The sequence below is a fragment of the Electrona antarctica genome, assembly GCF_951216825.1.
Source record: "Electrona antarctica genome assembly, chromosome: 24".
Taxonomy (NCBI): domain Eukaryota; kingdom Metazoa; phylum Chordata; class Actinopteri; order Myctophiformes; family Myctophidae; genus Electrona; species Electrona antarctica.
In genome coordinates this window covers 15,527,705-15,550,567 of record NC_136803.1, presented here as the reverse complement: position 1 = coordinate 15,550,567, position 22,863 = coordinate 15,527,705, and the positions used below count along the sequence as shown (strand labels likewise).

General features: G+C 45.8%; 1 protein-coding gene across 1 annotated transcript; it reads right to left on the bottom strand.

The window, feature by feature from the left end:
* Positions 1 to 656: 656 nt before the first annotated feature.
* anos1a (anosmin 1a) lies at positions 657 to 19,572 on the bottom strand (the record flags this gene model as incomplete). The annotated part of the gene is made up of 14 exons (XM_079495354.1): positions 657 to 742; positions 845 to 995; positions 2,882 to 3,135; positions 3,728 to 3,899; positions 4,578 to 4,666; positions 6,553 to 6,663; positions 7,376 to 7,508; positions 10,186 to 10,409; positions 10,520 to 10,649; positions 11,949 to 12,133; positions 12,413 to 12,635; positions 13,448 to 13,513; positions 16,653 to 16,700; positions 19,300 to 19,572. The coding sequence occupies 14 exons, from the start codon at positions 19,570 to 19,572 to the stop codon at positions 690 to 692; spliced, it is 2,112 nt and encodes a 703-aa protein (XP_079351480.1). The 3' UTR covers positions 657 to 689.
* Between the last annotated feature and the right edge of the window lie 3,291 nt (positions 19,573 to 22,863).

Sequence of the window (22,863 nt, the reverse complement as noted above, 5' to 3'; positions counted from 1 at the left end):
GCGACACATCCACGATCAGATCACAAACTAAACGTGCTGCCGAGATGATAAACAGCAACAGTTAAAATTACGCAAGCGTGGCTCAAAAGTGGAACTATCCCTTCCCTACACAGCACCAACTGGTAGGACTACTGTACGCTACTGTGTAGCGTACAGTAGTTTTTTTTATAATGATGGTGGTAGGGTTAGTAGTCAACGATTTAATTGCGTTTCTGTCACATGTGTGAACGTTCGAATCAAAATGACCTTTCTATTTGGCTTTTAGGCTTCGTAAACAGAAGGTGCACAGTGCAGATATGACACAATAACTTACATACTTTAATAACCTTATTCTAATAATAATTGCTTTCATGCGATTATGTAATAATTAAGTACGTATACGTACACTTGAATGGTGGCCAAATATAGATATATTTATTATACCTTAAAAAGGTTGAGAACCAGTGCTCTATACAGCAATGATTACTATCAGAAAATAGAGCTATAATACTTATTTGGGAAAAAAAATAATAATAATAAAGAAAGTACACTACAGCACCTTTAACAGTGACGCGGCATTCCCAGAGCGACAGGTGTGTTTGTTTGTTTTGTTTTTTCTGAGGGAGGAACTGGTTGTTCTGTAGGTATCTCCTCTGTCCTGAGATTTGGGAGACGTGGTGGGTTCGTTGGTGGATGGTCCCACTCTGGGCTCAGTGCCTCTCGATGACTGGCTGTGGATGCTGACGTTTCCCCAGTCTGCTTTCTGTAATGACAAGGATTTCAGGTCAGTGAAATAATTATATCAGTGGTTAAACTGAGAAACGGAGAAAATGGGGTAAAAAACAATGGCATCGTTGTTTCTTACTGTGCTTGAGGTGGTGCATGTGGGTGTGGGGGCCGGGCGTTTGAAAGGTCCGACTGGAGGCGGGACCCTCTCCCTCTGCCCCGATCACCTGCACCTCCAGTCTGTAGAGGCTGCCCAGTCTCAGCCCCGGTACCACCAGGACAGTACGCTCCTGGATGAGAGGGGGGGGATAGAGAAAGTCATATACCTATACTGTACGCATGCACGCAGGCACACATGCAGGCTCGCACACACACACACACGCACACGCACACGCACACACACACACACACACACACACACACACACACACACACACACACACACACACACACACAGTGGCGTGCACAGATAGACACTAGGGGGTGCTAGAGCACCCCCTGCCCTTTTGGCAATGTGCCCTTTTGAAAAAAAAGGGGGAAAACATTTTTTTTTCCCTTTTTTTTTTTTTTGGTTTTTCGAAAATAGCAGACCTACAAGCTCATAGCGCGCCACTCGGTGGCGCGCTATGAGCTTGTAGATCTGCTATTTTTCAATAGCTAAAGCATAACATAATGCTAACACCAAAAGGGGTTCCCGCCCAAAATGGATTAAGGCAACCGGCCGGTTCCATGCGCTGCACAAGGTGCCCTTTTTTAACTTGAGCACCTGCCCCTCTAAATGTCTGTGCACGCCACTGCACACACACACACACACACACACACACACACACACACACACACACACACACACACACACACAGGTTAGAAATAAGTTCAGGGTTAGGCATAGTTGAGATTAGATTTAGGAATAATGTTAGGTTTTAGTTTTACTGAGGTTAAATTTAGGAATAAGGTTAGGTTTTATAGGCATAGTTTACTGAGGTTACGTTTAGGACTACCCAATCTGGGAACCCATTGGCAAAACAAAGGAAAAACAGTGCCCCTCTTTTCCTTTGGTGGTAGGATCTGGGACTGGGAGATGAGGCTGTGGTTTAGTGTACTTACTGGTGGTAGGATCTGGGACTGGGAGATGAGGCTGTGGTTTAGTGTACTTACTGGTGGTAGGATCTGGGACTGAGAGATGAGGCTGTGGTTTAGTGTACTTACTGGTGGTAGGATCTGGGACTGGGAGATGAGGCTGTGGTTTAGTGTACTTACTGGTGGTAGGATCTGGGACTGGGAGATGAGGCTGTGGTTTAGTGTACTTACTGGTGGTAGGATCTGGGACTGGGAGATGAGGCTGTGGTTTAGTGTACTTACTTGGTGGTAGGATCTGGGCCTGGGAGATGAGGCTGTGGTTTAGTGTACTTACTGGTGGTAGGATCTGGGACTGGGAGATGAGGCTGTGGTTTAGTGTACTTACTGGTGGTAGGATCTGGGACTGGGAGATGAGGCTGTGGTTTAGTGTACTTACTGGTGGTAGGATCTGGGACTGGGAGATGAGGCTGTGGTTTAGTGTACTTACTGGTGGTAGGATCTGGGACTGGGAGATGAGGCTGTGGTTTAGTGTACTTACTGGTGGTAGGATCTGGGACTGGGAGATGAGGCTGTGGTTTAGTGTACTTACTGGTGGTAGGATCTGGGACTGGGAGATGAGGCTGTGGTTTAGTGTACTTACTGGTGGTAGGATCTGGGGCTGGGAGATGAGGCTGTGGTTTAGTGTACTTACTGGTGGTAGGATCTGGGACTGGGAGATGAGGCTGTGGTTTAGTGTACTTACTGGTGGTAGGATCTGGGACTGGGAGATGAGGCTGTGGTTTAGTGTACTTACTGGTGGTAGGATCTGGGACTGGGAGATGAGGCTGTGGTTTAGTGTACTTACTGGTGGTAGGATCTGGGACTGGGAGATGAGGCTGTGGTTTAGTGTACTTACTGGTGGTAGGATCTGGGACTGGGAGATGAGGCTGTGGTTTAGTGTACTTACTGGTGGTAGGATCTGGGACTGGGAGATGAGGCTGTGGTTTAGTGTACTTACTGGTGGTAGGATCTGGGACTGTGAGATGAGGCTGTGGTTTAGTGTACTTACTGGTGGTAGGATCTGGGACTGGGAGATGAGGCTGTGGTTTAGTGTACTTACTGGTGGTAGGATCTGGGACTGGGAGATGAGGCTGTGATGGGGCAGCTGTTTGTTGCGGGGGTTGCTGCCCACGGCAGCGGAGGTGGTGGTGACCTCCGTCCAGGTCACCTGGTACCCGGCCAGCGTCACGGCGGCGGGCCGCCGCTCGTCGTGCACCTCCCAGCCGAACGCAGCCGTCACGTTGTCCCCCCGGACCTCGAAGGAGGCGCTCAGGTTCCCCACCCTGGCCAGCAGGACCTTCTTCAGGGGAGGAGCTGAAGAAGCATCACGTGGACACGTAATTAACTTCACAGAAAGACCGTTCTTTGCTCATTTCTTTATTTCCCATACGTTATAGTGTTCATAAACTTGCATTTTATCCGTTGATACCGCTCTCATACACTGTGTTCTCTCGAATCTGTCGAACAGCACCTGATAACCACATGTAGTCCCACCATGGCTGGAAACGTTATTGTACCGATCCATTCATCGCGATAGATGTTAATTGGATACTCAAAATGACACTATTCATTGATTCATTCTCCGAATAAGGCCACTTTCCGGTTCCCAAGCGGACACTCTGCCGCTGATCCACTGCCACCCACCTGGTATCAAGTCATCATATTATACCGTAATATACCATACCCTAATATAATTACATATTAAAATATCTTTTTGACACAAGAATCAAATGGTCATGATTCACCAGGATCCTGCATGGCTTGGTTTCAGGCTTAACATAATTTATATAAATTTGGCCTATACAGGCGGAGGCGGTGTGTGTGTGTGTGTGTGTGTGTGTGTGTGTGTGTGTGCATGTGTGTGTGTGTGCGTGCGTGTGTGTGTGTATGTGTGCCAGTGTCTCACCCTCCTGTGCAGAACAAGCGATGGGTTTGGGGCTCTTGGCCTGGACGGCGGCGCACGGCGGCGTGACGAAGCTGATGCTCTCAGATGGGAGGCGGAGCTTACTGCCGAGAGGCTGCAGCAGCACCTTGTACTTGCAGGAGAACAGCAGACCCCGCAGGCTGGCAAAGCTCTCCTATTGGACAACACAACCACAATGTTTGACCATGAGGCTCTCCTATTGGACAACACAACCACAATGTTTGACCATGAGGCTCTCCTATTGGACAACACAATGTGACCATGAAGCGTAGGAAGAGTTATTTCCAAAAGTGGCTGCAGTGCATAGAGCCTATTGTCCTAGCTGTTCTACAGGCCCACGCTCCAGTAGTGTTGATTTCGTCGACTAATACTAAGACGAAAAATGTTCGTCGACTACCTTTTTTCACTGACGGAAACGAAATGGAAACTAAATGAAAACTAAGCTGTGATGACTAAAACTAAGACTAAAATGTATTGACAATTTCGTCAACAGATAAAAACTAGACTATAATGTTAGGAAGGGACTAGTGGACACGATATCCAGTATAAGCCATTTTACACTTGGTTGCATGCTGAAAATATTTTCAGCAAGTGAGGGCATCAAGGCCCGCCAAAATACATTTTAGTCGACTAAATCAACAGTAGATTTAGTCGACTAAAATCACATGACATTTAGTCGACTAAAACTAGACTAACGCTAAAACATTCCAGGTGACTAAAATGTGACCAAAACTAAATGAAAACTATTCAAGAGACTATGACTAAAACTTGCTGTCAAAAACAACACTCCTCTCCAGTTCATTTTGATGGGTGTTCTGATTCAGCAGGTCACCTGTGTGATGACCTTCTCCGGGGGTGAGGTGTGGTTGTGAGCACAGGTCTCTGGTCCCCACTGCACACGGTAGCGCACCACGGACGGCTCTGAGGGACAAACGAGAGGCTTTCAGATTCACCCTTTCTGGTGGTTCTGTCGTGGAATTTTTGTTGCAGAATTCTAAAATAAAAACCTATATGTCTTGGATTGATATTCAAACAATATAGACACAATCATGAGACAAAGACACTGATTGGAGTTTAGCTCATGAATGATTAGATTGAATGATTAGATTTAATGCAATGCAGTAGGCCTACATGAAGAAAATACATCCCTCAAAAATTCAGATTTTCCGGCCTGGGCCAGCCTAGCGGTCCGGGCAGCTATGCTGCTGATCCAGCCGGACAGCTTGTTGTGGGTTCGACCATAGATATTATAAAAAATAGATGCCTCACTGGCCGTTGCAGTTCATTGGAGCGACGTATATCCCAATTAAGGCGGAAGTGCAGTGCTGAAGGCTTTTTCAATAGTCATGACAATATACATTACAATACAAAACAAGACATGACAATGCTTTGCAAGGAATGTCAGGAAAATTGTGCCTTCAATAGTGACACGCGCCTCAGAGCCGGAAAGGGTGTCTATATTTCTATGGGTTCGACTCTCGATCCCGGCGACCTTTGCTGTGTGTCACCCCCCATCTCTCTCCCCCCATTTCCTGTCAACTTACTGTGCACTGTGTCAAATAAAGGTGGAAAAAGTCCCAAAAATATATTTTAAAAAAAATCTGATTTCCACATACCAGTCCCCGCACCCCACCGCCTGCTTGTGCCGTTGTTTGCATGTTCAAGGACCCGGTCCATGGTGGGCTCACTCCCGATTGGTCCGAGGCAGGCCAAATGGGGTCAAACCAGTGACGTGTAACGCTGCTTGCTACCAATTGGCCGTGGTCATGATGTTTTGCTCTGCCCCAGGACTTCGGAACATGGATATAGTTTGCTGTGATTTTTTATTACATTTGTATATTTGCTGTGATTCGCGCTCAATTTCCCGTAATTTGTTTGCATTTGTTGCATTCTACACTCTTAGATTTACCAGCTCAGTGGCCTTGTGGTTAGAGTGTCCGCCCTGAGACTGGGAGGTCGGGGTTCAATCCCTGGCCGGGTCATACCAAAGACTCTAAAAATGGGACCCAGTGCCTCCCTGCTTGACACTCAGCATCAAGGGTTGGATTGGGGGTAAGTCCCTGCGACATACTAGCGTCATGTCCAGGGGGTGTACTTGTACATCAAGCTGCCTCACGCTACAGAAACAGGAGATAGGCTCCTGCCCTATGGGCCTCATGGCTCGGCAAGGCTACTTACACTCTTAGATTTACAGACCGGTAAGGGTCTATTTGGTTCGTACAGATCTCCACCTGTGTACTTGCATAACAGGACTGTGAATGTCTGTAGTCTGCTATAGCTGTGGATTTGAGAGGAGGTATACTATTGCACAATGGAAACTGTATGTACTGTATTTTGTGTGCTGTGCAAGGCCATACGGTGCTGTATGTATCCGTGGCTGGACTGCGATATCAAAGCAAAAGCGCCCCTTCTCTTAAAGGAGTAGTTCACCCAAAAGAATAAGCCCCATAAACAAGTGATTACAATAAGAGTAAGAATTGCTGTCACAGTTCATTCATGGACACATTAGACGTTCACCAGAGAAGCTGTCTGTCTTCAAAAGGCCTGCGTTACACTATGGCTTCCGGCAAGGAGAGGAGCCGAAAGACAGCAGTCCATACACAAACGCACACACACGCACGCACGCACACGCCGCTCAGCTCTAAACAAAGACCCCTTTGTTCCAGGCTGTAATTACTTATGATTGGTCTTTTGAAATGTAGGATAAGCTTCATGTTGTTTACATAACTCTGACAATCCTCTCTGTGCTGCTACTGATGTTGACAGACACATGGGGTGCGTGCATCCGTGCGTGCGTGTGTGCGTACCTGTGCTGCTCTGCCAGTAGACCCGAACCTGAAGCTGTCCGTCCTGATAGAATGGAGTCCCCACGTCCAGGATGTCTAGAAGAGGGTCTGATGGCACACCACTGCTGATGGCTGTGCAGCACCGAAGGAAGGAAGGAAGGAAGGAAGGAAGGAAGCAAAAGAGGTTTGTTTTGTTGTTTTAGTGAGTTTTCGGGCAGCAACACAAAAAAGCTAGTTTTTACAATCAAACTTCTCTTCCATGTGTCTTTTTTATTTGATTGAATGAATACTTTAGCCTAATTAATCAAAATTCTGTCATCACGGAGGTACAGTAAAACAGAGATCAGAGCGCTAAAAAACAGTGAAGAAGAGGATACAGTGTTAAAACAACGACCCAAAAGGTCTTCATTACGGTCGAAAAATGTCGAAACGTTGAAAACGTCGAAAACGTTACTTTGATACTTTGAGTACATTTTGATGCCGATACATTTATACTTTTTTTTTTTTTTTAAGATATTTTTTTGCGGCTTACGCCTTTTTATTGGTTTTTTGAAGGGACAGACAGTAGGCTGACAGGAAACGGGAGAGAGATGGGGGAAGACATGCAGTAAAGGCCGTGTCGGGCTCGGGAGTCGAACCCGCGGCACACTGCGACTGGATTACCAGTCGGGTGCCCAGACGGTTACGCCACAGCCTGGGCCACATTTATACTTTTACTCATGTACATTTCCCAGACTTTTACTTGTAACAAAGTATTTCTACATTGCAGTATTGATACTTTAAGTAAGGAACTGTAGTACTTTTCCCCCCCACCACTCACTGCTGCTGATAACATGTTTTATACCTGCGCGCTGCTGTGTGGTGAAGCGCAGGGCGGCCTTGGGCCCTTTCAGCTGGCTCTGTCCCCAGTAGGACACAGCCTGGACCTCCACGCTGTAGCTCCTGTTGGACCGCATGCTGTCGAGCTCCACCTGGGTCTGAAGGACAAGCGCGTGCACGCGCAAGCACGCGCAAGCAAGCACGCGCAAGCACGCACACACACACACACACACACACACACACACACACACACACCCGTAAACCTCAAGTTTAGCAGGCATATACAGTAATATACGGTAATATACAGACCGTACATTACGGGAATTTACCAGAGTTTGTTGGTAAGTTTAACAGGAGTTTCCTGTAATATACACAACCGTATTCCATGCTTTTTGCACAGTATCTGAACAAATGTTCATACATTTTCAATTATGTCAAATAATTGCGCTTAGGCAGTTCTGTAATAATTCTGAAAGGCCTACTGTATAGCACGGCGTGCACAAATTCAAACGCATCTTAAATGTTTCGACAGGGACAGACCAGGTGTTTCTGAATAGCGTGTTTCTGTTTATAGTACCATTCAAACAGCCAGGGAAGAGAAAGAGAAAAGCCACACTAACTGTAAATGAAACCACAATTAAGCATCGGATCAATGAATCCAAGACTGTTTACACAAGAACACTCCTGTTTCTCTGGGACGTCACTCAGGATCTGCTCGCCAAGGGAAGCCAAAGAGCCGCGGGTGACAGCGAAAACAAGCACAATGTCAGGTGTAGTTACAGTTACAGTATCCCAATCGCATGGATTAAATCACATTTTTATCTCACTTATGAAAATTGTTGTATGGCCAATTGCCAAGTCCTAATGTACGACTTGTGAAACGCTATGAAAGGGAGCCCCCCACACTAGCGCCGTTTCCTAAACAATTAACAGCATAATAATATGTCAAATTATGATGTTCCTTTGAGTAATATTGTTCCTGCTGTTCTAGATACTGCCAACCAGGTGAAGAAATCACAGGCTTTAACCTTTACTTAAAGGACAACTTTAGTTTTTTTCAACCAAGGTTCATGTTTTAGGTTGTTATTAGAGAAAGTAAAAAAGTTAATTCTTTTTCATTTGCTGCTTTCTTTCGTTTTAGGGATTTTAGCTATTTTTGACAGGGGGCGGGGGCATTCGAGCATGGGGCTAAATATGTATTTTTTTACAACATATTATGGCGATTTCTTTTTTTATTATTTAATATAGTCCTACTAGACCCCAAGAAATTACATCTGGCCACGAGATCTACTGAATGTGTCAAACTGCATATTGAGCCTATGACACACTGTGTGGCTTCCCCCCAGTAGGCCTCCTTCACATTCAGTAGATCATGTGATCTTCTGTGGCCAGATGTAATTTCCTGGGGTCTAGTAGGACTATAGTAAATAATACAAAAATAAATCGCCATAATATTTTGTAAAAAAATACATATTTAGCCCCATGCTGGAATGCCCTCGCCCCCCTGTCAAAAACAGCTAAAATCGCTAAAACGAAAGAAAGCAGCAAATGAAAAAAAATGAACACTCATCTTTTACTTTCTCTAATAACAACCTAAAACATGAACCTTGGTTGAAAAAAACTAAAGTTGTCCTTTAAATGAAATCCCAGAGACCCTCATAGGGCTTTATGGAAGATGCTTCTATAGTTTGACCACTTCACCTAACAACCGAAAATAGGGCAGAAAATTGAGAGCTTGTACAGTAGTTTGGCTATTATCGCTGTGCAACGTGCCTCCATAGAAGACATGTTGCCTTCTATTATTTGTGGAATCCAAATGACTGAAATCAGTTGTTGGCGACTGACAACTTTAATCCTTGCAATCGCACAACCTCTGTTCCATTCTGTCTCTTGCTCTACCTTCCCAGAGGGGCATTCGCTTCTCACATGCCAGGGCAGTCAAAAGGGCTACAGCCTTATTAGCCTATACTCTGAAATCTCTACAAACACTGAACCTGGCTGCACCTCGCTCCAACCACCGGCATTCCTTGATGTGCCCTGTGACATAAATTGATGGTGTGAAACGTCTTTAAGACTTGATCTTCAGATCACTTGATCCTGTCCTGTCACATCAGTCATCTTCAGATCAAGCCGAGAGGAGACACACACGCCACCCTGGCTTCACGTGCGCTACTCTGGCTTCATTGTGCACTATACTATCCTGCTTCTCGTGCAGCTCAGATTGGGTGTGTGTGTGACTCATGGCTCAGTTCCTGTCACTTACTGTAAAAGGTATTTCTGCCAGTAGGAGAGGATTAATCATTTACACATTATTATTATTGTTATTCTTTGCATTTCACGGCTGGTTTCATGCCGCGTTTACACGCTCAGCTGCAAATATGACTTATCCAACAACTGTTAACTCTTAATATACTAAATCCTCTTGAATATGTTCTTGCGGTGAACAGCGGAAATAGCTGATCTGTCACTTCTGAAAGTAAAATGAAAAGATTCTTTTGAAAAAGGACATTCATAGATTTTGCCTCTGATATCCCTAGCCAAAATCATTACTGGACTGGAAATCGTTAAAAAAACCTAAAGGACCCCAACCCTAGTCTTATTATTGTTCCCTTTAACCATTCCTACAGGATGTTAACCCTGAGAGTGTACACATGGAACCAAAAGGACCCTTACAGGTCTGTAACTCTGACAGTGTACAAATTGAACCAGATGGATCCTTTACAGATCTGTAACTGTGGTATGGTGGTCACTAGTCATTAGTTTTTGGGTCCCGGGGCAAACGTCCAATTTCTCTTTTGGGTCTTGAGCTAAAGAGTTTGGGCCATTACTGCTTACCCCTCTCAGGGTCTTCCTGCGCTTGGTGGAGGAGGAGGAAGGTGAGGAGGGGGGCTCCCCGGCAGCGGGGGCAGTCCTCCAGCTCCAGGAGACCTTGTAGTGATGGACGGGGACGTCCGGGTCGACCGGAGCGCTCCAGCGGAGCCTGGCCGACACCGTCCTTCCGGGGCCAAAGGTCATGTTGGTCACCCGCAGGTCCACAGGAGCCGGTGGGCCCGAGGGGTCTGTGGTGATAGGAACGGTGGGGAAGGGAAGGGAAGGGAAGAGGAGGGTGGGGTTATTTAAGAGGAGCTGTTTTTTAGACGGACGGACGGACAGACAGACAGACGCTCACCTCTGCGTGTGTGGACGTGTCGGCTGGGCGTGGTGAAGCCTCTGGTTCCGTGGGTGTTGACCGCCGCCACCCTGAACTGGTACCAGCGGCCCGGCCGCGTGTCCACCAGCCTGGCCAGCTGCTCCGTGGTCTGTGTGCGTGTGCATGTGTGTGTGTGTGTGGGGTGGTAAACACGTCGGGGGAGGGTAAAATACAAAAAGGGACATATAAGAAACAAGCCATCTGGTATAGAGAGTAAAGTTCATGGTGTTTAGTTAACTTTGAGAGTGTACAAATGATTGATACAACAGACAGACAGACAGACAGACAGGCAGGCAGGCAGGCAGGCAGGCAGGCAGGCAGGCAGGCAGGCAGGCAGGCAGGCAGACAGACAGACAGACAGACAGACAGACAGACAGACAGACAGACAGACAGACAGACAGACAGACAGACAGACAGACAGACAGACAGACAGACAGACAGACAGACAGACAGACAGACAGACAGACAGACAGACAGACAGACAGACAGACTGTCCAGGGCGACCAATGGAAGAGGGAGTCCTATATAGTATAAACTAGAAAAAGTGCCCCTCGGGGCACAGGTCTCCACCAGGGCAGGTCAGGTTGTGGCCTCCTGGTGGCGCTATAATAGGCCAATGTGAAAAGGGTGCCATTTCTTCATACGCCTTTGATGGCAATTGGATGATTTGAGGCATTTTGTTCCAAAAATGTGTTTTGCAAAAATCAACCTGTTGGTGGCGCTATAACATGTGAAAAGGGTGGGATATATTCCTCAGCCTAGTAAGAAAAGATTTCACGTAAATTGCACGCTGCCTTCATGATTTGAGGCTTTTGTTCAAAACGGGGCAATCTTGCAAACTGTGAAAGCCAATTATAGCCAATTAGGATGGAATATGAAATATCGGACAGATCCGACTTGCGCACATGACCATAGGAGATACTGTGTAACGATTTGTGAGATTTTTGGACAGAATCTGGAGGAGTAATATCAAAAAATGTGTTTTACAAAAGTCGGCCTCCTGGTGGCGCTATAAAAGGCAGATGCGGAAAATGCAGGTCAAAGGTTTGTCCTTGGCCTCTAGGGAGTGTGCATGCAACGTTTCACGCAGATCGGTGCAGTTTTAGGTAAAACATGTGAAAAGCTGCCTCATGGTTGCGCTATAACAGGCCGTTCTGGAAAATGTGGGGCAGAGGTTCATCGTTGGCATCCAGGGAGTGTGTGTGCAAAGTTTGGCATCGACCGGGTTAACGGTGCCGGAGATTAGCTGGTAACGGACGGACGGAAGGACGGACACACACACACACACACACACACACACACGGACGGAGTGCAAAACATACTCTCTCCCCATGCCTTCGGCCTGGTGGAGACAATAAACGACACGTGTCTGCCTGGCTCGTTCGTTCGTCGGGGAGGAGAGACCCACCTGTGCCACCACCTGCCAGGGGGTGGCGCTGTCCTCGCTGGGGCCGATGCCAAAGTTCCACCTCCTGTGGAGCACGTAGACGACGGGCTCCGCCGACACGTTGAACCTGGAGGACCAGCGCACCTCCAGGTGGCCCGACGGGAGCTCCCCGAAAACCAGCTCCTTCCTGGGCTTCAGCGGAGCGCCTGCATGCATGGGGAGACAGGGACGCTCTATTAGCTCATTGAGACCTGAGACCAGATTCTGCAAGGGGTGCAGTACTTATAGTTCAGACTAGTTATTGGTCCGACAAACGACAACCTACCTCAAACCTTAACCTAACCATAACCGCAAGCACGGGAGCAGCGCATGTTCGAGCGGTTCACGCATGTTTCAGAGGACTTTCTACATTTTATACATTTGAAAATGTGACTTTAGATTTTTTTTTTATATTCAGCTAATAGTAATATCTCCTTGGCTTATACCCTTGTAGAGGTTCTTGGGGGCCTGGCAGGTATGTCCACAGCCGTTGGAGCAGCACTTCTTCTGGGCCGAGCACTCTGCGTCTCGGTCGCAGCTCTCCACGCAGGCTGCTGCGAAGCCGCTGGCCCTCTCCGGAGGAGGGCAGTCGCCCTGCTTCACCGCCATCACCGACTGGACGAACTCACAGCTGGTCACGCACTCCCACTGCCTCTTGGGGAAGGAGCGCTGCATGTTGAGGGAGCGAGGGGGACAAGAGTCGGGTCATTGGCTCAAACTGTTGGCAATATCACATGGATTAAAGCTAAATTATATCTCACTACAGACAAAAGCGTTGTATGGTCAAGTCTTAATATGCATTTCTTTTGTTACACTATGCCCTATCCTAGGACATAGGATCACGCTGTAGCACGTTGTGAGCTTGTAGATCTAGATTTCAATCACGCAGCCCGTTCAGCCATTTGGCGAAAAACTACTTATGTTACATATTTTGTGTAATGTTATACATGTTTTGGGAAATGTTTTTTATTTACAAAATCAATAGACAAAATCATTGCATAGCCAACTATTTTTCCAAGACCCTTGATACATTCCAGGACCCTTGATACATTCCAACCTTTTCCAGGACTGGAAAATGTTTTGTTTAATTTCAAAATATTTCCAGGAATTTCATGAATTATGAAGAATTAAAATTGTTGAAGAAAATAATCACAGACTGACACTTTAGTTCAGTTAAAAAAAAACACACTTGTGTGAAGTGGCGCTCTTATCATCATACATCACATTCTGTGCTCAGCCAATCAGCTAAGCACATTCCATGCTATACGGACAGACGGACGGACAGACAGACAGACAGACAGACAGACAGACAGACAGACAGACAGACAGACAGACAGACAGACAGACAGACAGACAGACAGACAGACAGACAAAGATGCATGTAGCTGCTCCAAATCAACTCACAACGCGTCTTTGCATCGTTTCATCTGCCCGTGTGAACGCACCATAACACAGGAGTGTGACATCAGCATATACTGTACCTCACACAGGTCCCGGCACTGGCTCGTCCTCTTCATCTCCCAGGTGTCCTTGCAAGGCTCCAGACACTGCAGAGGAGAGAGGAACACACTTGCCCTAAAGAGCTACTCAACAGTGTTGCCAGGTCTGCTTATTATAAGCAACTTTAGGCTTGTTTTTTTTTTGTAAAGTTGTTGTTTTTCGGGGTCTTGTTTGTAAAGTGTACCGGTAGTTGATTATTTTCAACTCATCGTTGCTCATCGCAACGCGGGTCCTTGAAAAAACTGTACTATTGTACTCCTAGAAATGTCGTAGTAAATAAGTGTCATACATATTCAGAAGAAAGCCTGGAGACATAACATTCTGAAATTGGGTCTTATGATCAAAATAAGAACATTATGATGTAAAAACACAATCAAACATTTGGTTCGGAGGTCCTGACCGCCAGTTTGGAAACTGTCCGCTGCCCGAGGGGGTCTTGCTGTGAGCCAGTACTGTCAGCTCTCATCTAGGCTGTCCGCTCCTCAGATAGACGGCCATCTCTCTAATCCAGCCTCGCGTCTCCATATCGCCCGTCCTCTCCCAGTGCCGCTACATTTTCCGCCCCATTTCCAGCTCAAGTCGAGCGCCTAACCTCCCCGACCCCTCACCCCCAGTGTTGGAACTAAGAAAAGAAAGGTACTGTCCCCTTTTTTTGCTTTTTTACTGGACTATTTCCAATTTTAAATACTTTTACTTCTACTCCACTACACCCCAAGAGGCAAATCTTTTCTTTTTACTCTAGTACAATTATTTGAAAACTTTAGTTGGTAGTTGGTAGATCTACAAGCTCAAAACGTGTAGGATTTGCTATGTGCCGTGAGCTTGGAAATGGGACATTCTGCATAATGAGTACCTTTACTTTTGAGAGGGGGGAAGGGAGATAGAGAGAGAGAGGCTGTTAGGAAGTAAAGGTGAGCTTGAGGTCATTTGGGATTCAAGCGGTTCTTTTTGATCAAACCAGACCAAAACATCAGGACATGAGGGGACAAAATGGGGGAAATTGGGAAAACAATGCAAGGCTTGCAGTGTGCAATCGGTCATTTCAGTGTGTGTTGCAATGTGTGTGTGTGTGTGTAGGTGCGTCTGTGCATGTGTCTGTGTGCATGTGTGTATGTGTGTGTGTGTGTGTGCGTGCGTCCATGTGTGCCTGTGTGCCTGTGTTCGTGCGTGTGCGTGTGTGTGTACTGTGTGTGTGTGCGCGTGCGTGCGTTCATGCGTGCGTGTGTGTGTGTGTACTGTGTGTGTGTGTGCGTTAATGCGTGCGTTCATGTGTGCGCGCGTGTGTGTGTTTGTGTGCAGACCTCTGCTGCACCACAGAGGTCACAGATAAGGGTCATAGTGACCTCTCCGATGACCGCTCATAGTGTGTCTCCATCTGGGCAGCAGGCCGTTGCGCGCACACGCCACCGTTTGATTGGACATCCAGATAAACGGCTTCCTCCCCCGGAGGAGAATGAACGTCTTTGTCTCTGAACTTCCTGTTTCGACCAATCGCCAACCGGCTTTGTTTCCCCGTATCACTGACAAACGCGACCCCGTGAGCACCCAGTGAATTATTTGGACACGCATTCTTCCATGTTTTGGGTTCGTTCGGGCAAAAAGATGTGGGGAGAATAAAGCATACGGAGGAAGTCTGGATGTCAAAGTCGCGCGGACGGCAAACAAAGCTATACGGGAAGCACCGAGCGATCCTTTCGTGACCTCCAGAGTGCTATTTAAACGACGGAGGACTTGAGTGGGTTACGTCAAGGCACTCGACAACAATCCCCCCGGGAGAATGAGCTCAGAGGCCAGGGTGAGGGCGCGCACAGTGACATCACCCACGCCGCCCACCCACCCACCCACAGAGGGAATACTGCGAGTTATGCCATCTTCAAGAAGGGGTTTGTGCTGTATTGGAGCGTGTGAGAGTTCAACGCCAGTCAACTGTGGCACTTTGCCGATCAGCATATTTTGCATTTGGCCACAGACACCCATTTAAAGAGATTTTCTGCCAGGGACCCTCATGAGGGAAAATTTGTGATAAAGCTTGTCTTTAAGTCATTATTATTGTCACGTTTGACATTTCTCAAGAGCTTTATAACTACTTTTTTATTACGATAAACGATAATAGCGATTATCATCCCAGCCCTAGTCAGGTGGAGTCTTCAGATGACGGCGGAGGTTTTGACCTTGTAAGCAAATCAAACTTGAGTGAATAAAGTCACAAAAGCAGCAGCAGCAGTTTGACCAAATGTTCTTGTATAGAATCCGTGGTGGGGGGTCCCATCTTGACTGTGCTGGTGTGCAGTGGCACATGTTATTGAACCATATGGAAGGAGTGTGTGTGTGTGTGTGTGTGTGTGTGTGTGTGTGTGTGTGTGTGTGTGTGTGGGTGCGCGCGCGCGCGTGTGTGTGTGTGTGTGTGTGTGTGTGTGTGTGTGTGTGTGTGTGTGTGTGTGTGTGTGTGTGCGTCCGTGCGTGTGCCTGCATGTATAAGTGGTGCATTTATGTTAACAGTGACTGTGGAGGAAACCATACAAGGTTCATCATGATAGCAGTTAGGGCTTTAGCGCTTTCTACAAAATGAATGTCTTCTAAATAAAGCTAACCGCTTTATCCATTTATACTTTGGCTATTCAAAAATAGCAGATCTAGCCTACAAGCTTGCACACCTGCTTTTTGAAAATATTTAAAAAATATCGAAATATTGAAGATTTTGAATATCGTCTAGTTTCCCCAGCAGCCCTCATAGCATAGAGTGGACTGGAGACCATTTAATCTAGAGAGTTGTTCTTTCCACATACGGTACTCCACAAATGCCAGGTCTGCACCATACGTCCGTGCATATTGCATGCGAAATGAAAAATGATCGGGCCGCAATATCAGGGTACGTTGTATTATTGTATTATCATAATATCTCAGGAGGAAGCATATATGGGGCCAAAAAAGCCCTATTCCATCCATTACTGTCTCGAGCTCTTGAGCAGTGATGTATTAGCCGAGAGCCACCGGCTACTGTCTCGGCGTATAGCCAGCGGCAGAAAATGAAGTGCCTGCGCCGGTGATGAATGGCACATGGCTCGCAACGTAGAAATAGGTAATAAGTTCCACTATGGTGTTTTTGCCCCCGGCACACACACGTGTACGGCTGTACGTGCACGCCGACGCGATGAAAGTGCACTGGTGCATGCTGCTGCTGCCTACCTTTGCGCATTGTTTGTTGTTCTGACACCAGCCAAAGGATCCGTTATTCTGAGAGAGACAGAGAGAGAGAGAGAGAGAGAGAGAGAGAGAGAGAGAGAGAGAATGAGTTACTATTGTTCACCCATGGGTTAATATACATGATAACACAACGTCTCTGTCACCTTTACGTCTCCTTCACTAGGCCTACTGTACATCTCAGAGGCAAATTTTGTACGTTGACTGTCACTCCGCTACTTTATTTGAAAACTTTTGTTACTTTTTTATTATTATTATAATTACAAAACATACATTAACTAACCATTTCAGTCCTACTGTATTTCTACTTTGGCCATTTGAAATTTGTATTTATGTGAAATTCTGCATGATGAGCTATTTTACTTTTTGGTACATTTTGATGCCAATACTTTTTGGTACTTCTTCCTGATTGTTATTGGAAAAATCATCACCGCACACAGTATCTATGAACAGACAGACAGACAGACAGACAGACAGACAGACAGACAGACAGACAGACAGACTCAGCCATCATCACGAATGACCCCATCCCCCCCGAATCCCCCCCCCCCCCTGTCCCCCAAGGAGGTCACTGCGAGTGCATACTTCAACTGACCAATGACGTGTTCCACTGCCATTCTCTTCTCAGTGAATGATGTCAACTGGACACGCACGCACGCACGCACGCACGCACGCACACACGCACACAGTTAGATCTGCACACATTAGTCAACTTTGATGCATATCTAAAGTCAAAAGGTTTTGAAAGTGGAGCCTCGCTCCAATTGGAAAACTCTAAAGGCCGGAATCAGGTCCAACAGGAATCCAACAGGTCCAACCAGGAATCGGTTCCATTACATTTGGAACTGGTTTTATCTACACTGTCAGAGACTTCACGTCTGCTGTACAAACTGAACAATATCAGTGGTTCTCAAACGTTTTACCATAACTATAAGAGTGTACAACAAAAACACCTTGAAGACCCTAACAGGAGCCCTCGTAAAACAAGGCTCCAGGACTTCCCAAAACAAACTGGTCAGGCTTCTACTGGGCCTCACTCCCCAAACCCACCTCACCCCTGCCCACTTTGACAAGCTGGAATGGCTTAGGGTTGACCACAGAGTACAGCATCTTGCAATGGGTCTGGTCCACAAGATTCGATACACCACCAAGATACCCATGTACCTGTCTAAATACTTCCTTTCAGTGAAGTCCACACCCACAACACCAGAGGGAGTTCAACAAACCATGTGCAATCCAGATTCGGCACAAACAAGAGACTAAATTATTTTCGCTCCTATGCCACCAAAATGTGGAACGCCCTACCAACAGTCATTAAGACATGCAAATCCCTTGACTCCTTCAAAACCGCTCTCAAAGGGCACCTACGGACGGCTGCAATTCAAAACTGGCCTTTGATGAATTGAACAAGGTGGACCCTCTTGTATACAAACAAGTGTAATGCTTTATTGGGTCGTCCACTCACAGTTAACAGTTTTTGTATTTGTGCTTGAAATGTAGGCTACTGTAATTCTGCAAACTGTTAATAAATACTTCAATCAATAAATCAATACAAATGGAATTAAAGGACCTTAGAGGATCCATTTTGATCCATGTGAACACTCTCAGAGTTACAGACCTGTACAGGGGTCCATTTGGTTCCATGTGAACACTCTCAGGGTTACATGACCTGTAATGGTCCATTTGGTTCCATGTGAACACTCTCCAGGGTTAAAGACCTGTAAGGGTCCATTTGGTTCCATGTGAACACTCTCCAGAGTTACAGACCCGTAAGGGTCCATTTGGTTCCATTTGAACACTCTCAGAGTTACAGACACGTAAGGGTCCATATGGTTCCATGTGAACACTCTCCAGAGTTACAGACCCGTAAGGGTCCATTTGGTTCCATTTGAACACTCTCAGAGTTACAGACCCGTAAGGGTCCATCCATATGGTTCCATTTGAACACTCTCAGAGTTACAGACCAGTAAGGGTCCATATGGCTCCATTTGAACACTCTCAGAGTTACAGACACGTAAGGGTCCATTTGGACAGGTATCGTTAAAGGCAACGGTTAAGGAATCGGACCGTTAAAAGGGAATCGTTTTGAATAGGAAAAGGAATCGTTAAAATCCTAAATGACAAACCAGAACCGGACCAGTAGGAGCTCCACTGATCTCTCACTCATCCCCCCCTGATTCGGCACAAACATGGGATGAATTCATCACCAAAATCACCAAAAATGTGGAATGCCCTACCACCACCAGCCATGAAAGTGTGACTCTGAAAGTGTGCCAGTCTGCCTACCCAAGCTTCTTCAAAAGAGCACCTGTCTGCAATTTGCATAGCTAGACAAGTTACCCCACTGTGTTTCTGTAAATATAAATTAGGCTACTACTGCAGTGCTCCTAGTATAGTAGCCTATTGATAATCTCTTGTCTTGCAGTAGTGTAGGCTATACGTCTCAGGCTATTCTTATACTGTGCATTGGTTTGTTTACTATTGAGTGAGATAACAATGTAGTGTCCAACTGTCCGTCGATTTGGTTCAATTTGGCACACTCTCGTCATCTCTCAGAGTTTTACCGAACTAAAATAGCCCTAGAACTTTAGAAGAGGATTAGCCGATATGGCCAGCTGCCTGAATCACTCACCTCCACCACCAGCACCTGGTCGTGTTTGGACTTGGAGACGGCGGTTGCGTCTGCTCGCGTCCTGCGGAGACTCAGACACCTGGAGGCGCATCTCGCCTGGTGAACACCCCGCTGGTCCTCCAACAACACCACCACCGAGGAGGAGGAGGGACGGGATTGGGAAGAAGAATGTCCATCATTGACCTGCTTCTTCTTGCTGGCATCCACCTCCTGCACCACCACCACTACAGCAGCGCTGAGCAGCAGAGCAACGGTCCACCTCGGAGACAGCATCTCTCCTCTCTACTTGTCTGTCTGTCTGTCTGGCTACACGCATGTAAAATGCGTAAACGATGGAAGTTCGTCCTGACTCTGCGTCTGCGGTAGTCTGTGTGAAGAACGAACTCCTGTGAGCGATACTAGACTGACTGGTCGGTGCTCTGCTCAGCCTCTCTCTCTCTCTCCCCCATCTACCCCCCCCCCCCTCTCTCTCTCTATCTCTCTCTCTCTCTCTCTGTTTCCGCTGAATTAATTTGGTGTCGCACCGTTTCACAAGTTTGAAATGTCAGTGCATCATGCATTTGTGTGTGACTGTGTGTGTGTGTGTGTGTGTGTATGTGTGTGTGTGTGTGTGTGTGTGTGTGTGCGTGTAATTGTGTGTGTGTGTGTGTGTGTGTGTGTGTAATGTGCAAATAGCAGTTTTTTGTCTGATATTAATTTGCTGCTATAAAGTGACATTATTGTGTGCATGGATGGTGAGTTATAGCCCCACATTTTGTATTGACTTTCGATTGAAATATTATGTACCCAATATTATGTACCCATTCTGCATCCTGTGACTTATGCAAGGCTTTTGACACCGTGGACCACCCTATTTTGCTTGATACTCTGTCCAATTTAGGCATGGGTCAAAATGCGAATAGCTGGTTTAAATGTTACTTGCTGGGTCGGACACAGTGTGTCAAAATAGGCGACATTGTGTCTGATCCTGCAACTTTGGATAAAGGTGTCCCTCAGGGTTCGATATTAGGTCCCCTACTCTTTCTTCTGTATGTGAACAACATCTGTAGTCAATCAAAGCATAGGTATCACATGTATGCAGATGATACGGTTCTGTACACATGTGCGCCGACTCTTGAGGTGGCTGTAGCAAATTTGTCCTTTGATTTCGTCTCCCCGCAGCACAAATTAATAAAGAGCAAATTATTGCTAAATGGCACCAAAACTAAAGCTATGTTGTTCACTCCACGAGCTATTTCAGCTCCAATGAGCATCTCCACTCTCGATGGAACTCCCATCTAGTGGGTGGAACACTACAAATACCTTGGCTTTTGGTTGGATAAACACCTTAACTTCAAATTTCATATTGATTCCTTGTGCAAAAAGCTTAAATTCACTTTGGGTTTCTTCTACAGATTGAAGGCTTGTTTTGCTTGTTCAGCTCGTAAAAAACTGGTCATTATATTGGTCTCTTTCTGTCCCAATTGGATTATGGTGATACCATTTACAGGTTTGCCTGCTCCTCAACCTTGAGAAAATTGTATCCCTTGTACCATGCTGCATTGAGATTCATAACTAATTCACCTTTCAGAACACATCACTGCACGTATGCTGCAGTCGGTTGGTTCTCATTGGCATCTCATAGGCTTCAGCATTGGCATATTTTCATTTATAAAGCCATTCTGGGTGACCTGCCGTCTTACATTTCATCCAAATTCGACTTGGTCCAAAACGGCCTAAACCTCAGGTCAAATGCTTGGCTGCGGTGTGTAGTACCAGCATTCAAATCCGAGGGGGGTAAAAAATGTCTGGCCTTTTTTGGCCCCTGGTCGTGGAATGATCTACAGTCCAGACTAAAATTGGCTTTGAAAGTTCCCTTGAGAAGTTTCAAAAGGATCATCTTTGATGTACAGTCCAACACCTGCACATGTTTGGATATGTACTAGCCTATGTTCATGCCTATTTATTTTTTGTTTCAGATCGTGTAGAACTGTAGATTGTGTATATAGTGTATTTTGCCCTGCTACTAAAAAGTAGGACTGGGCACTTTTTGTATTTATTCATAGGTACTTTAAGATGTATTCTGGATGTTGTATTTGCTGGTACAAAATGTAACATTGACGATGTGGTATTGAAGTGTAATTTTATTTCTGCCTCTTGTCCAGTTCCCACTTGTAAAAGAGACGCAGTCTCAATGTGTTTTTACTGGTTAAATAAAGGTTTAAAAAAAATGCAATCAATCAATTATCAATCTGGCTAATATCCTTTTTTTTAACTCTCTTTTTTATTGAGAAGAAATACAGACAATTCAGGTTGGTAATATATCCTTAAAGAAAACATCGACGCATAGGGTACGTCATCATCATCAATTAAAAATAATAATAATAATAAATAGAAATCAGTCTCGCCGCTCGTGTAGCTTCAGTCTGCCAGAGCATTGAAGTTTATATGGGGAGGACTAAGGGAGGATTTCAGTTTAATTAATATGAATAAGTTTGAAACGCACAATCTTGCTTTGTCCACTAGGGGGCGGTCTTGCTTTTGAAACCGCAGTTGGTTCAAAGGAATACGAGTTGAAAGCGTTGCTGTCTTATGTTGTTAGATGATAAACTACAGAAACACAACACACAATTGGCTATGAAAAACATACCCAGCTTAAGCTGACGGCTGCAGTTTGTTTCTTCAATTATGAATTCATAATTGAAGAAACAAACTGTGCAGTGAGCCGTCTGTTGCCAACAATTCAAAATGTAACCTTTTGTAACTGTGAGAGACAGCTGTGGGTCTTAGATTTATATACCATCGGTGTGGGTCCACATGGTTAACATTATGTTAAATTGACGGACAGTACTACTACTACACTACTACTACTACTACTACTTTTGTTGTTGTTTTATTTTATTTTATTTTAGGCTATAAACTGTGTGTGTGTGTGTGTGTGTGTGTGTGTGTGCGTGTGTGTGTGTGTGTGTGTGTGTGTGTGTGTGCGTGCGTACGTGCGTGCGTGTGTGTGTGTGTGGTCGGCTGGTCGCCAGTGTTGCCATGTCTGCTTATTATAAGCGACTCTGGGCTTGTTCTTCTGTGAAGTCTACAGTCTACAGTCGACAGTCTACAGTCGACTACAGTATTAACTTGATCTCCTACACAAATTCTCCCAGATGTGGGCCCTGACGTAACCCTAACTAAGACTAAAATCATGATATTTCAAAAAAGATCTATCATCAAAATTTCCTAAATACAATCCCATTAGTAGGCCTACAAACAAAAAACATTACCTCCTCGGCCTAAACATCAGCAGCACAAGTGTGTAAAGGACCTGAGACTGAGAGACAAGTCAAGAAGGGCATTCTATGCCATCAAAAGAAAATAGACATCCCAATTAAAACCTGGCTTAAAATACTGGACTCTGTGATATAACCAATTTCCCATACGTTTGCGAGATCTGGGGACCATTAATGATCACTGGTCATCCATGACCTCGAAAAATGGGATAAACACCAAGTCGAGAATACACAGAATTCTGCAAATCCATTCTCCGGACCCGGTGAAAAACACTAAATAAAAATAATGCATGCAAGGGGGAAA